General features: G+C 33.6%; 1 protein-coding gene across 3 annotated transcripts in view; it reads left to right on the forward strand.

The window, feature by feature from the left end:
• LOC110101779 (mediator of RNA polymerase II transcription subunit 34) overlaps positions 1–13,617 on the forward strand; it is a 96,783-nt gene that overhangs the window by 16,537 nt on the left and 66,629 nt on the right. For all 3 annotated transcript variants that reach the window (XM_020829839.2, XM_020829838.2, XM_020829840.2), the window contains 3 exons: positions 4,528–4,745; positions 5,648–5,794; positions 5,866–6,081. In XM_020829839.2, the coding sequence (XP_020685498.1) occupies positions 4,528–4,745; positions 5,648–5,794; positions 5,866–6,081 (581 nt within the window). The remainder of the gene's footprint in view (positions 1–4,527; positions 4,746–5,647; positions 5,795–5,865; positions 6,082–13,617) is intronic.

A 13,617-nucleotide genomic window follows, 5' to 3' on the forward strand; every position in this document is an offset into this window, starting at 1 on the left:
GATCATGGTCGCTTAAAGGATTTAGTTTATGTGAAATATAATAGAGCACTGATTCGGAGATTCAATCATCGTGATGTCATTGATCCTATTTCTTTGACAGAGATAGATGATGCAAATGATGGCTAACAGGAAAATTAGATGATGAGTCTGATGAAGAAAATGACTTTATTGCTGGAGAGGAAGATTTAATTTGGACAAGTGTTGCTAAAGCTACTGGTGTTTATGATAAAAGCTATAATATTCGGGAAAGATCTAAAGGGAAAGAGAAAGAATCTTCAATTAGGCATGATGTTGCTATTGAGAATGATGATGAGGAGGGTGATGAAGAGGATTATGAAGTAGGAGACAATGTTGAAGAAGATAATGAAGCTTTTTTAACATTTGCTGATGATGATGATGATTCACAAGAAGAGTAGATTAAATTCTTGTTTGATCTTTTAAAAAAAGATTGTAATATTTTAATTATGAGATATTTGGATGTTACTTAGTTGAACTTATATATGTTATGATTGTCTTTTATTATTATGACAGCTTGTCTTTCATTTTTAATAATATTTTATATTCATGCTTATTATTTTATAATTTTTATATAGCTTGCGCCATGTTCAAAATAGCGCGCGCCGCGCCGTGCGCTATGCGCCATGGCTCCAAATGGACCTTTGCGCCATGGTGCGCCATTCGTCGTTAACAGGTATGAGTATGACACATTAACTTAATTCCTCTATAATTCGCACAATCTTGTGCATCACCTTTATTCTTAAAAATAGGAATTAACAGACTCATTCTCCACTCATCTAACATCTTTTTAGTCTTCAAAATAGTATTAAAAAGTTTAGTAAGCCAAGAAATTCCTTCATCTCCTATGCATTTCCACACCTCTATTGGAATATCATCCGGTCCAACAGCTTTTCCACTCTTTATTTTCTTTAAAGTCTCTCTAACTTCGGTTTTACTAATACGTCGATAAAAACATAAATCTTTATTTTCATTTAGGGTGCTAAGGTCACTACAGTCAATCTTATTTTCACAATCTTCATTAACTTTGTTGAATATCATCTTCTAAGAAAAATATTTTTTGATCTTCATCCTTAATACACTTCACTTGTACTAAATCTTTACTACTCCTATCTCTTTGTTTGGCTAACTTATACATATATTTTTCTCCCTCATTAGTATCTAATCTATTATATAAATCACTAAAAACTAAGGTCTTTCCATCGCATATTGTTTTCTTAGATTCCTTACGAGCTTCTTTATATTTTTCACAATTATTATAATTTGTAAAATTAAATCAATTTTTATAACAAATCTTCTTATTTTTAATCTTTTCTTGCACATTTGGATTTCACCACCAATTATTTTTAATATTAGGAGCTTTTCCCTTTGATACTTCAAGCACTTCTTTTGCAATATTCTTAATGTCATTAGTCACGTTTTCCCACATAACATTAGTATTCCCATGCACAGACAAAATCTTAACATCTAAAATCTTACTCTAAAAAATATTTTTGTTAATATTCTTTAAATGCCCCCATCTAATCCTAGAATATCGTTTTGCTTTATTTTTTATTTTCTGCCCCTTTATCTTAAATTCCAAAACTAATAATCAATGTTGATTACAAAATTTTCACTTGGAATAACTTTAAATATGGCTTGATTGATGTAGATAAAACTTAAGCTGATAAAAATGTGGAAGATGATGACGGTTTACCATGCTTGATAGCATTTCTATCCACCTATAATAAACCGAAGAACAATAAATTCTTCAAAATGAAGTATTTGGCTTGATTTGAGGGTCTATTTGGCATCAAAGGTTAAGGAGTATGTTTATGAAATAGAGAGCTCAAATAACATTTCTCTTGCAACATATCATGCTATGCATGTCTTGTCATGCTATGGCATGCCAATAATTATTCATCCCACAAGTTTATATATACATAACTAATTATCAAACTAGGGGATCAGTCAATCAGTGACATGTTGGCAACCTCTATAAACCAAAAGGGCCCAGATGGATAAACAAGCTTATTATAAATCTATTTTATGTGGGATGGATGACGGTAGTTGAGAGATGAGAGGGGAGGGGTATGGTAAGGATGGGTCTTGGCCATGGTGGAAACATATCATGGTGATCATGCCTAAGCAAAGGGTATTGGAGTGGTGTGGAGAGAGGATAGCACCAGCATAAATTATGATAAAAGAAATGCAACTATGGAAATAATATATGCACACTTTAATCATTTTTTAAACATGAAAAAATATTATTTTATGGGCAACTTACCAAAATTTTCATATTGGAGAGTACCACTTAGCTCTATCTTCTAATAAAATGCAAAAGACATTTATATAACTCAAAACCAAGCTACCTTTTTCTTGCATGAATACTCTTCCTTATATAACTATTGTTACAATATTTCATAAAATAAAAAGAAATCAAAATAATTACAATGGTGTTCTGCCATTTAAGTAGGAAGTTTGAAATTGCTTTGCCCCATTTGTGGATCCATTCCATGTTCTATGATCTCTTGTGAATTTTGAACTTCTTTGCTTGCATGAGGCATCACCTATGTAGGAAGAGAAATGTATCCTAGTCCAAAATTTGCATGGATGTGCTATTACAAGATAGAGGAATGCCACCTTTTCGGGAGATATAAAATGTTTTTTTATTTTTTATTTTTTTAATCCTGGCTTTGAAGGGTTGGCCTCACATTGAAATGCACTCCATTGGGTTGAGTTATTGGCGCCACCTTGATGAAGGAAATAATATCATTCATTAATTATAACCCAAGTTTTTGGGAAGAATTTAAAATCCTCTCTTTCCTGATAAAGCTCATAGAATAATGATAAAATAATGGACATTTTTTCTTGTCATAGCTTATGCTTTAAAATTTGCAGTCATGCTTGCATCACTATTCTTTATACACACTCCCCTATCACACTATAATGAAAATAAGTCCCCACCAATGAATTATTGCAAACGATCATTGGTTAACATGTCTATAACTTAATAACCACCATACGCATATACTTAACATGCTATCAAGGAAAGTACAACTTGGAAATTTGTTGTCCCCACATGTTATTGAACTCCTAACACATTGATGGGGTATGAGTCCCATTTACTCGTCACTCATTAGTTGAGTGACACTTCGATCTCTAATTAAAAACACATCTCCTCATCGCCTTAATTCCTTTTTAAGATCAAATATAAACAACCAACACTTCATTTGATCAATTACAAACATGCTTATGTTGCATCCATCCTCATCACCACAAGGTCATAATTTAAGTATATCGTCATGCACACATGAAGCATGCGCAAGATATTCATCTATGATCATACTCAAAGTAAAAAAAGTTATGATGATGTATTTGTAATTAGGTCATAAATTTTCATTATCTTCTTCATAACTTCATCAACTCCACAATAATTTTTATCTGAGATAATTATTGCAACATATTTTATATTCAAAAGGAATCCTGAGGCACTTGAATTGTTAAATGATTTGATATCTATATATGAAGTTATTTGTAAATGATTTGATATCTATATATGAAGTTATTTGTTTTCCAAGTTTATTTTTCACATGTTTAACTTCAAAAATAATAAGAACATGAAAGCACAAATCAACGAAAGGATAAGTTGTGGAAAAGAAAGAATCTTCAGTAAAATAATACCCATCTCAAAATCTATGGAATTCACTCCCTAATCTTGATCTTCATGTACTCTTTCATTTCCTCCATCTTTCTTCCCTTAGGTAGCTGATATGCCGGTTCACCCTGAACCGGCCCAAGGGCCGGCTCAGCTTGTGTACAGGAGGCGGAAACAATTCGCCTCCTTTGGTTTGTTTAACCCAAAGTGGTCGGCCCCATTTGTCCAAGTGATTTCAAATTGAAAAGGAGGGGGCGTCTAGGGCTTGGGAGGGAAATTAGATAAGGAAAACTTTTGTATTAAAGATGATGAGAGGATTAGGGAATATTATGTTTTGATTGATTCTCAATTAGGGTTTTTTGGCGGCTTGGGCTCTAGACTCTCTTGTCTAGAGATTTGGGAGAGGCAATCCTCCTCTCGAATTGAGGATCTCTTGTATCTTTGCTTTGTTCTTGTTTCACTTTGCTTTCTATATGATTTGCTATCGTTTAATCGTTATTCCACCATAATTTCTTCGTTTTTCTCACTTTTTTTACTGATTATTGCTAAGTTTGCTTGCAAACTCAAGTAAATTCAATAGGATTACTTGCGAACTCAAGTATTTCCTATCAGTAGCCACCACAATAGATTGAGAATTGGGGCTTCTGCAATCAGGTCACTCTTTAACAAATTTGTTATGATCTATGCCCCAAAAAATAGGATATAACATCTCCAGAGATGGAAATGTTCCTTTAAGTATTGGAAAATATGCCTTTTTTGGTTAATACATTTTTCATTTCAGCGGTTTCATTGTTTTGATATTCTTGTTTGTATTCTTCTAATCTCCATTCCGTATACTGCAAGATAATCCTCATATTCTCTTTTTCTATCCACAGACCAAATCAAATTGTTGCTTGATCGACAAGAAGATCTTTACAAGAAACAATCTGAACTGAAAGCCTTGTTAAAAGAATGTGAAGAACCTGCTGCAGCTACAATCGATAGTACTGGTGTGATAGCTGATTGGTCCGGTACTTTTGAGTGGGATACCCTAGCTGATGATACCCGATTCAATATCTTTGGCATATCCTGCTATCGCGCTAATCAGCGGGAAGTGAGTGTTTTTCAATTGAAGCTGATTAATTTGTCATTCAAAGACTGGATTTGCTTATTGAACATTATAAGTTGTTGACCATAAAGCCCTTTAATGTTTATAATTGTTGATTTTGAATGAAGAACTGTCATTTTTTTTGGGTTGGATCATTCATTATATGCATTTCCTTGCTTTTATGTACTCAATTGATGTTCTTGTAGCTTCACCGATTCCCACCCAAAATGGTTGAGGTTGGTACATTGTTTTCTTTGAAATGAGGATTATGTTTGTTGCTGCTGAGTTTTGATTTTCTTGACATTTCGCGAAGGATTCCAAATTTAATGGCCCTGCCATGCATGCATTCTTACTCATGTTCATAATCACTGCGAACTTGTTATTCATATTTTTCTTCAGCTTGTTGAATTAATTTTGACCTTGTAACATTCAGTATTCATCCTGGCTTGTTATCCGTGACAAACTCATTAATGAGCCAACTTGCCCGTCAAAATTCCGTTCATAGGTGATCTAAAAATTTCTTAGATCTTCCCCTAATGAAGAATTGTTGATTTTTGGAGGTTACTATTCTTATATTTTGACCTTTTGAATCTATTCAAATATCTTAGTTGCTTACCGTGATGACATAAAAAATTAATTTCTTGTGACAATAAAGCACGTATGCTCACAAAGTATTTACTTTCAATTAATGTTGTGCGGTCACTTGACTGTATAAAACAAACATGGCCCAGAAAAGTGTGTTTATTTGAAAAATCTGCTCTTCAAAGTTTCTTCCTATTCTTTCCTCGCTATTTTACAAACTAGGTTGTTAGAAGATCAAACTGTACTTTTTGAGCCTTCCTTAAATTCCCCTGACGACTAAGATGGTTTTTTTTATATGATTACATATTGTTTGTGATTGATGCCAGATTATAAATGCTGTGATGAGTGGGAGAGATGTTTTGGTTATAATGGCTTCAGGGGGTGGCAAGAGCCTTTGTTACCAACTTCCAGCTATCCTGCGTGATGGAATCACCCTCATTGTCAGCCCTTTGCTATCTCTTATACAAGATCAGGTTGTGGTGCTATAAACCATTAACCAAATTTTTCATTGCTACAACTTCACTTAGTGTTAATACTGACTCAGGTTATGGGATTGATGGCTCTGGGAATTCCAGCTTACATGCTGACTTCAACAACCAGTAAGGATGATGAAAAGTTTATATACAAGGCTCTAGAGAAAGGTGATGCTGATCTTAAAATGCTGTATGTTACACCTGAAAAGATATCAAAGAGCAAGAGGTTTATGTCTAAGCTCGAAAAATGCCATAATGCTGGACGCCTTTCTCTTATTTCTATTGATGTAAGTTATTTTCATCATGAGAAAAAGAACATGGCATTTGATATACTATTGTTTCCTCTAGCTTTCTCACTTTTTAAGGAAGTCTTGGCTCATAAATTTTTATATGGTTTGTATGATTGGACATCTAGATAATCTCTACTATTTTGGTTGCACATATCTGGGCAAGGAAAAGGAAATTTTATTTTTTGCTTATTCGTTGTTTTATGATAAGAGTCCTTGGAATTTTATGAAGTAAATAATGTCTGAATTGGTAGCATTTAGGGATATTAGAAATCCTATAAGTGCTAAATAAACTCCATGCTTTTGGTCTTTTCATCATCTCCACTGCTGCTTCAAATTGTCTTCTCCAGCACTTAAAGTTTTGGCATTTTCTCTATTTGACTTCCTAGGCCTAATTGGTCAGCTACTTTTGATTGGCCCAAGTTGTAGCTTTTCTATAACAATTAATTTGATTTGAGCTTAGACACCAAGCATTCTTTCATCACCTTCCACCCTAATCTCACCACCTTCTTGCCCATGTTAAAGTTTACTATTTAAGGAGAAGAAGACCCTGAGAAGCACTTGTACCAATGCAACTGAATGTCGATGCTTAGCTGATACTAAAAGAAAATTCGGTTAAGCACAAAGAAACACAAGCAAATTAACATATCTTCAAACATTTTGATTTTTTTCATGCGCCTCCATATCCTTTATCTTCTCCTTAACTAGTTTGTTCACACTAGGGATATGGGTCATATAATAGTCCAACCCATCAGCCAATCCCACCAAGTGATTAATAGTGGCGACCACCTCTCCTGACCAAGTCACCGCATGAGGATGTTTTCTTTTTTCTTTTTTTCCTTTGCACGGCTCATTCACACTCTTTGATTAGTCTAAAAATCCAAAAAAATGATTTAGAGAAGAAAAGGTAAAGAATGTGAAGTTATTAGCCTGTGATCATTATAGCACGAATGATATATTTCTAGGATTATTATGTTCATTGTATTCCCCTTTGTACTTTAGAAGAACCGTCATTTTATGAGTTACCTATTCATGTAATTGATGTATCTCATGTGTGAGATCTAAAAATTTATGCCTCGCCCTCTTTATGAGATTCTGGGTATTTTTGGATCAAAATTTTAGAAGACGTATTAGATTGAAGATATGCGTTACCTAGAGATTTCATTCTTATTGATTCTAGGTTTCCTATAGGCATAAATCTCTATGGTTAACTATCTTTTCTAGTAATGAGTGCACTTTTAACTAATGCTAGTTGTTAGATATGCACAAGTGTTTGATATATACTAGAAGCAAATTGATTTAAGATTGAATTTATCACCTTATACTTAAAGAGGATGGTGGGCGAAATTATGACAAACCCGATTAAGATTCCATGGTTTTGTCATCCCTAATTATTATAATTCTTAATCTACTTAGAGTAGGCAATTTAATTGAAGGATTCTTGTCAGTAGCTTTTGGTTGACTCGTCTGAGGGAATTTTGTAAAATTAGGGTAGATTTTGTCTGTGATAAATTTAAGTTGACCTTAGCTAGCTGAGCCCTATTGATTCATTACTCAATAGATTTTTGCCATTGGGGAATTTTGCGGCTCTAGTTATGACCAGAATTTAATGGTACATTTTATAGTGAAATCATTCAGTCATAACGGTTTACTGTTGGTGCCATTTTATGGAAAAACCATTGGTAGATGACAAGTGTTACATTCTTATTAGCAGGAGATCATTTGAGATGAATTTTAGTGATACATTTTATAAAATATTTTGTGTGTTGAGGTCATTCTTAATTTTATCGCCCTTAACAAATGGTTGCGCAAGGTGGATAAATATTGCTTTAAGTTTTAGAAAAGTTGAGTTCACTCGAAATATTTTTACATCTCGACGGTTTTTTTATTTTATTATACTTTAAGCCCTAATTGATTAAATCTTTTTTTGAAATTAAGGTTTCCTTTGGTTAATATTTGCTTTCAACGTGGCCATCATCAAGGTATTTCAATATTTTTTTTTGTCATTTGAACCATATAGACTTTACCTGTTTACCATCAGAGGGTTGGTTCAAGTTCAAACTTTGCGAGTCATTATGTGAGTGATGAACTCGAGAATTTGCATTTTTGTAATGAATTTCTTTTGTAAAAGGTATTTAAGGCTTAATGCATACTTAAAATTAAATAATTTTTTTGTGGATTTCATAAACATTTCATTTCTAAGATTAGGGTTTATAATGCATTGTTTGAAATTTACATCTTAAAGATGAATAAATTTTAAACTCATTGCTTATTTTTAACCAATGCAACATTCTCAGACATTATGTTTATGTATTTTGTGTGTTCATTGGAGCACATGTGGGTAAACATGAATCATTTCCAAGGAAATTTGCAAATTTAAAATTATGACAAAAACTTTATATAGTGATTGCACGTCTTTTATGGTGAGAGAAATTTAATTTAACATATTATTGATCTGAATAGCATTTTCTGACTTTGTGCTTGAATATTTACTATGCTTGTTAGAGCACATGCGAGTGTTTTTGACTTTGGCAATTATTATGTCTTTTAGATAACCTGTACATTTTTTCAGCGCATTTAAATGATTTTTCTGCCTATTTGCATAATGATCTCTCTTTTCAATGAAGTTGTGCACTTTTTGGCATTTGCATGTTTTTTGATACATTTGAATAGCGTATCCACACAATTTTAAACATGCTTGTGTGCTTTTTCTTTGACCTACGCAATGCACTTGCACACTTTTCAAAGCATTTGTTTAACTTATTCATATACTTTTCAATGTATTTGTGTGCTTTTTAGTGCGCGTATGCGATGCATTTACATGCTTTTTGATGGTGTATTTAGACATTTTTTGTGTTCTTTATTTGTTTTGTTTTCTTGTTTTTAAAATGATTATGCACTTTTTAATACAGTTGCATGCTTTTGTGAGGCGGCCACATGCTTCATATGTTAGATACACGCTTCTCAAGGTGGTTTTACACTTCTTGAGGCAATTGTGAACTTTTTGAGATAATTGTACACTTGTCAAGATAATGGTGTATCTTACAAGGCCGTTGCATACTTTTCAACATAGCTACATACTTTTCAAGGCAGTTATGAGCTTTTCGAGGGGATTGCATTATTCTCGAGGCACTAGTGTGCTTTTTGAGGTTGTGGCATCTTCTCAAGATGGCTTCACACTTCTTGTTGTAGTTGCACGTTTCTTAAAGTGATTGCACACCTGAGGCTGTTGCTTTTCATGGCGATGCACTCAGATTTTATCATCGCATTTTGATGCATATGAAATCTTAAAAATATTTGTATTTGATTGCATGCACAGACATTTATTATGGAAACATGCACAATGCTTCATAATAAGGTTTGAATTATGCTTTTTTTATCTTCTTTTTTGTGTGTGTTGTTGATCTAATGGCATAAAAGGCTAGTGAGAATCTTTTCACATTCTTCAACAACAACAACAACATCAAGCCTTTATCCCACTACGTGGGGTCGGCTACATGAATCCTTTTTCTCCATTGTGTCCTATTAAAAGTCAAATTCTCGTTTAAATCTAATAAAGAAAGGTCATTCCTAATATTTTCTAACCAAGTTTTTTTAGGTCTACCCCTACCTTTCTTAACATAAGTCAAATCTAATACCTCTACTCTCCTAACCGGGTCATCGCAAGGCCGCCGTTTTATGTGACCAAACCATCTAAGGCGACTTTCTCTAATCTTATCTTCTACTGGAGCTACTCCAACCTTTTGACGTATATGCTCATTTCGTATCCTATCTCTAAGGGTAAAGCCACTCATCCACCTGAGCATCCTCATCTCTGCCACACTTAACTTAGTATTATGCTTCTCTTTTAAAGGCCAAGATTCGGCACCATAAAGCATTGCAGGCCTCACTACCATCTTATAGAATTTTCCCTTAAGTTTGAGGGGTACATTTCTATCACATAACAAGCCCGATGCATTCCTCCACTTCAACCATCCAACTTGAATTCTGCTGATAATATCCCCATCTATTTCACCATCACTCTGAACAATAGATCCAAGATATCTAAAACGTGTACTCTTATTAATGACTTGATCGCCCAAAGTCACAATCCCCTCACTAGGTCTATTACTCTAAAATTGCACTCCATATATTCCGTTTTAGATCTACTCAAGCGAAAACCTTTAGACTCTAAAGTTGACCTCCATAATTCAAGTTTACCTTCAACTCCCTCTCTAGTCTTATCAACAAGAAGAATATCATCAGCAAAAAGCATACACCAAGGTACATCCTCTTGCAAATGTCTAAGTGAGAACATCCATGACTAAGCAAAAAGATATTGGGCTTAAGGCCTGATCCTTTGATGTAACCCAACGCAAATAGGGAAATACTTGGTCAATCCACCTTCGTGTTTGAACACAAGTAATAGCTCCTGCATACATATCTTTAAGATTTTGATATAAGCATTATTGACTCCTTTCTTTTCAAAGAACTCTCCTAGCACTTCTCTTTGGAACTTTATCATATGCTTTTCTAAATCATAAATTATCATAGTAGATCACTTATTTCTCTATATTCTCCATCAAACCTCTTAATAATGTATGGCTTCTTATAGTCGACCTACACCGGCAGAATGCCAAATTGATTTTGGAGAAACATTAGTATCACCCGCAACTATGCTCCAAAACTCGCTCCCAAAGTTTTTAAAGTATTGACACATTAACTTAATACCTTATAATTCGCACAATCTTGAACATCACCTTTATTCTTATAAAAATAGGAATTAACACACTCATTCTCCACTTCATCTGGCATCTTCTTAGTCTTAAATTAGTATTTAAAAAGTTTGTAAGCCTTGAATTCCTTCATCTCACTAAGCATTCCATACTTCTATTGAAATATTTCATCAGGTCCAACAGCTTTTTTCCACCTTCATTTTCTTTAAGCCTCTCCTAACTTCAGATTTACTAATCGCGATAAAAACATAAAATCTTTTTTTCATCTAGGTGCTAAGGTCACTATAGTCAATCTTATTTTTCACAATCTTTATTAAAAAGTTCTGCAAAATATCTCATCCATCTTTGTTGAATATCATCTTCTAAGAAAAAGATTTTTTGATCTTCATTTTTAATACACTTCCTTGAACTAAATCTTCTACTCTATCTCTTTGTTTGGCTTAACTTATATATATAATCTTATATCACTGCCATTTAAGTATCTTAATCTATTATATAAATCACGTAAGCTAATGCCTTTGCATCGCAATATTGCTTTCTTAGCATCCTTACGAGCCATTTTATATATTTCTTAATTATCATAATTTTTAAAATTAAACCAATTTTTATAACAAAGCTTCTTATTTTTAATTTTTTCTTGCACATTAGGATTCCACCACCAACTATTTTTACTATTGGGAGCTTTTCCCTTTGATACTCCAAGGACATCTTTTGCAATATTCTTAATATCAGTATCCACTTTTTCCCACATAATATTAGCATCCTCATGCACAGACAAAATCTTAAGATCTAAAATCTTATTTCCAAAAATATTTTTGTTAATATTCTTTAAATGCCCCCATTTAATCCTAGAAAATTGTTTTACTTTATTTTTTATTTTATGCCCTTTTATCTTAAAGTCCAAAACTAATAATCGATGTTGGGTACATAAATTTTCACTCGGAATAACTTTACAATCTTTGCAATCTAAACGATTTGATTTTCTAATAAGAAAATAGTCAATCTGGGTTGTATTATATCCATTTTTATAAGTGATGAGATGCTCATTTCTTTTCTTAAATAAGGTATTAGCAATTAAAAAATCATAAGCTAAACAAAAATCCAATATGGTCTTGTCACCTTCATTCGTCATTCCAAATCCATGGCCACCATGAATGCTTTTAAAATCATCTACCTCTCTACCAACATGTCCATTTAAATCTCCTCCAATAAAAACTCTTTCTTCAAGAGGTATCTTTTGTATTAATTCTTCTAAGTCATTCCAAAAATTTAATTTAGAGCTCATATCCAAACCTACTTGAGGAGCATAAGCACTTATAATATTAACAATCTTATCATCAACAACAATCTTTAAAGCTATAATTCTATCTCCAATCCTATTAATTTTTATAACATTATCCTTTAAACTCTTATCTATAATAACACCTACACCATTTCTAGTACGACTCCTACCCGAATACCAAAGTTTAAATCCTAAACTATCAATTTCTTTAGCCTTATCTCCAACCCATTTAGTTTCCTGAATGCACAAAATATTTAACTTCCTATGAATCATAATATCTATTAATTCCATTAATTTTCCTGTAAGGGAACCTATATTCCAAGTTCCTATCCTAATTTTAGTATCATGGACTAGCTTCTTTGCCCACATCCGTCCTTGATGTGGGAACCCTTGCCTATTTAACACTGCACCCGGGCGCCGGTGCAGCGGCCCTTGCACACTTGTCACTGTATTCAGGCCATACAGCGCGTCGCTTCCAGGGGACGCCCTAGCATTAACACAATTTCTTAAAGGATTCATGTCATTATTGTTCGACGAGTTTTACGCTGGCTGTCGACTACCTAACGCAACCCTCCACTTTTCACATTCTTCACATTATCAAAATTTTTATCTTTGTGTGATTGTAATTTAGCATAGTAGGTCTCATGTGAGAATTATATTTCTTATTATGGATAGGGAGATGTAGCTCAGTTCATCTTAGCTCGTTTAAGTTCTCATTTAACATAATTTATAGAGGCTATGTTCAGTTGGAGTCATGAAGTCTTATTCTTGACTGTATGCCAATTGTTGTATTCTATGCGGGCTTCCTTTTTGTACTCCATTCTATTCATTCGAAGCAATGAACATTGTATTTTAGTTTTTTTATTTTATCCACAATGTGCATTTAAGTTTTCATTTCATTGTATTTTAGTCTAGCAGATCATTTTAATTATTCTCTATTTAAGTAGCGTTCAGATAGAATTTTGGTAGCCTCTCGGCATCTTTTTATCTTCTTGTGTAGGGGCATCATAGGGGAGTGTGGTGCATTCACATCATGCTTTAAAAAGTGTGCATAATCAATGTCGTGTGATACAGTAGTTGCGGGCCTTCTATGGGACTGTGCTTAAAAAAAGTATGCATTTGTATTTGTCACTAGCACAAGCAAAAACACATGATTTCTTTGCCACGTAGGCACAACATGCATGTGTACTTATTTTGTAGATTTCCTTGCCGCATTGGAACAACACACACAAGTATTTTATTTTTAAAAAATTTGAATTATATTTATACTTAAGGGGACGAAAATAAGCTTGTGGTGAGAGAGAAATACAGTTTTTTTTTGGTGGCCACACACATGTTAAGGGAAAGAGGGAGAGTAAAAGAGCTAGAGATAGAAAGAGATAGTAAGAGAGGTAGTTTCCTCTCTATATTTACCTGGAGAATGAGAGTGAAAGAGAGGAATTTGAAGGAGAAAGATTGGAAGTGAAAGGGATTTGGCTTATATCTTTGTTTGTTAGCATGAGGGAGAGGATGAGCAAGGGTCGCCGACAACAACAAGGT

This window comes from Dendrobium catenatum, unplaced genomic scaffold (genome assembly GCF_001605985.2).
Source record: "Dendrobium catenatum unplaced genomic scaffold, ASM160598v2 original_scaffold_67303, whole genome shotgun sequence".
Taxonomy (NCBI): domain Eukaryota; kingdom Viridiplantae; phylum Streptophyta; class Magnoliopsida; order Asparagales; family Orchidaceae; genus Dendrobium; species Dendrobium catenatum.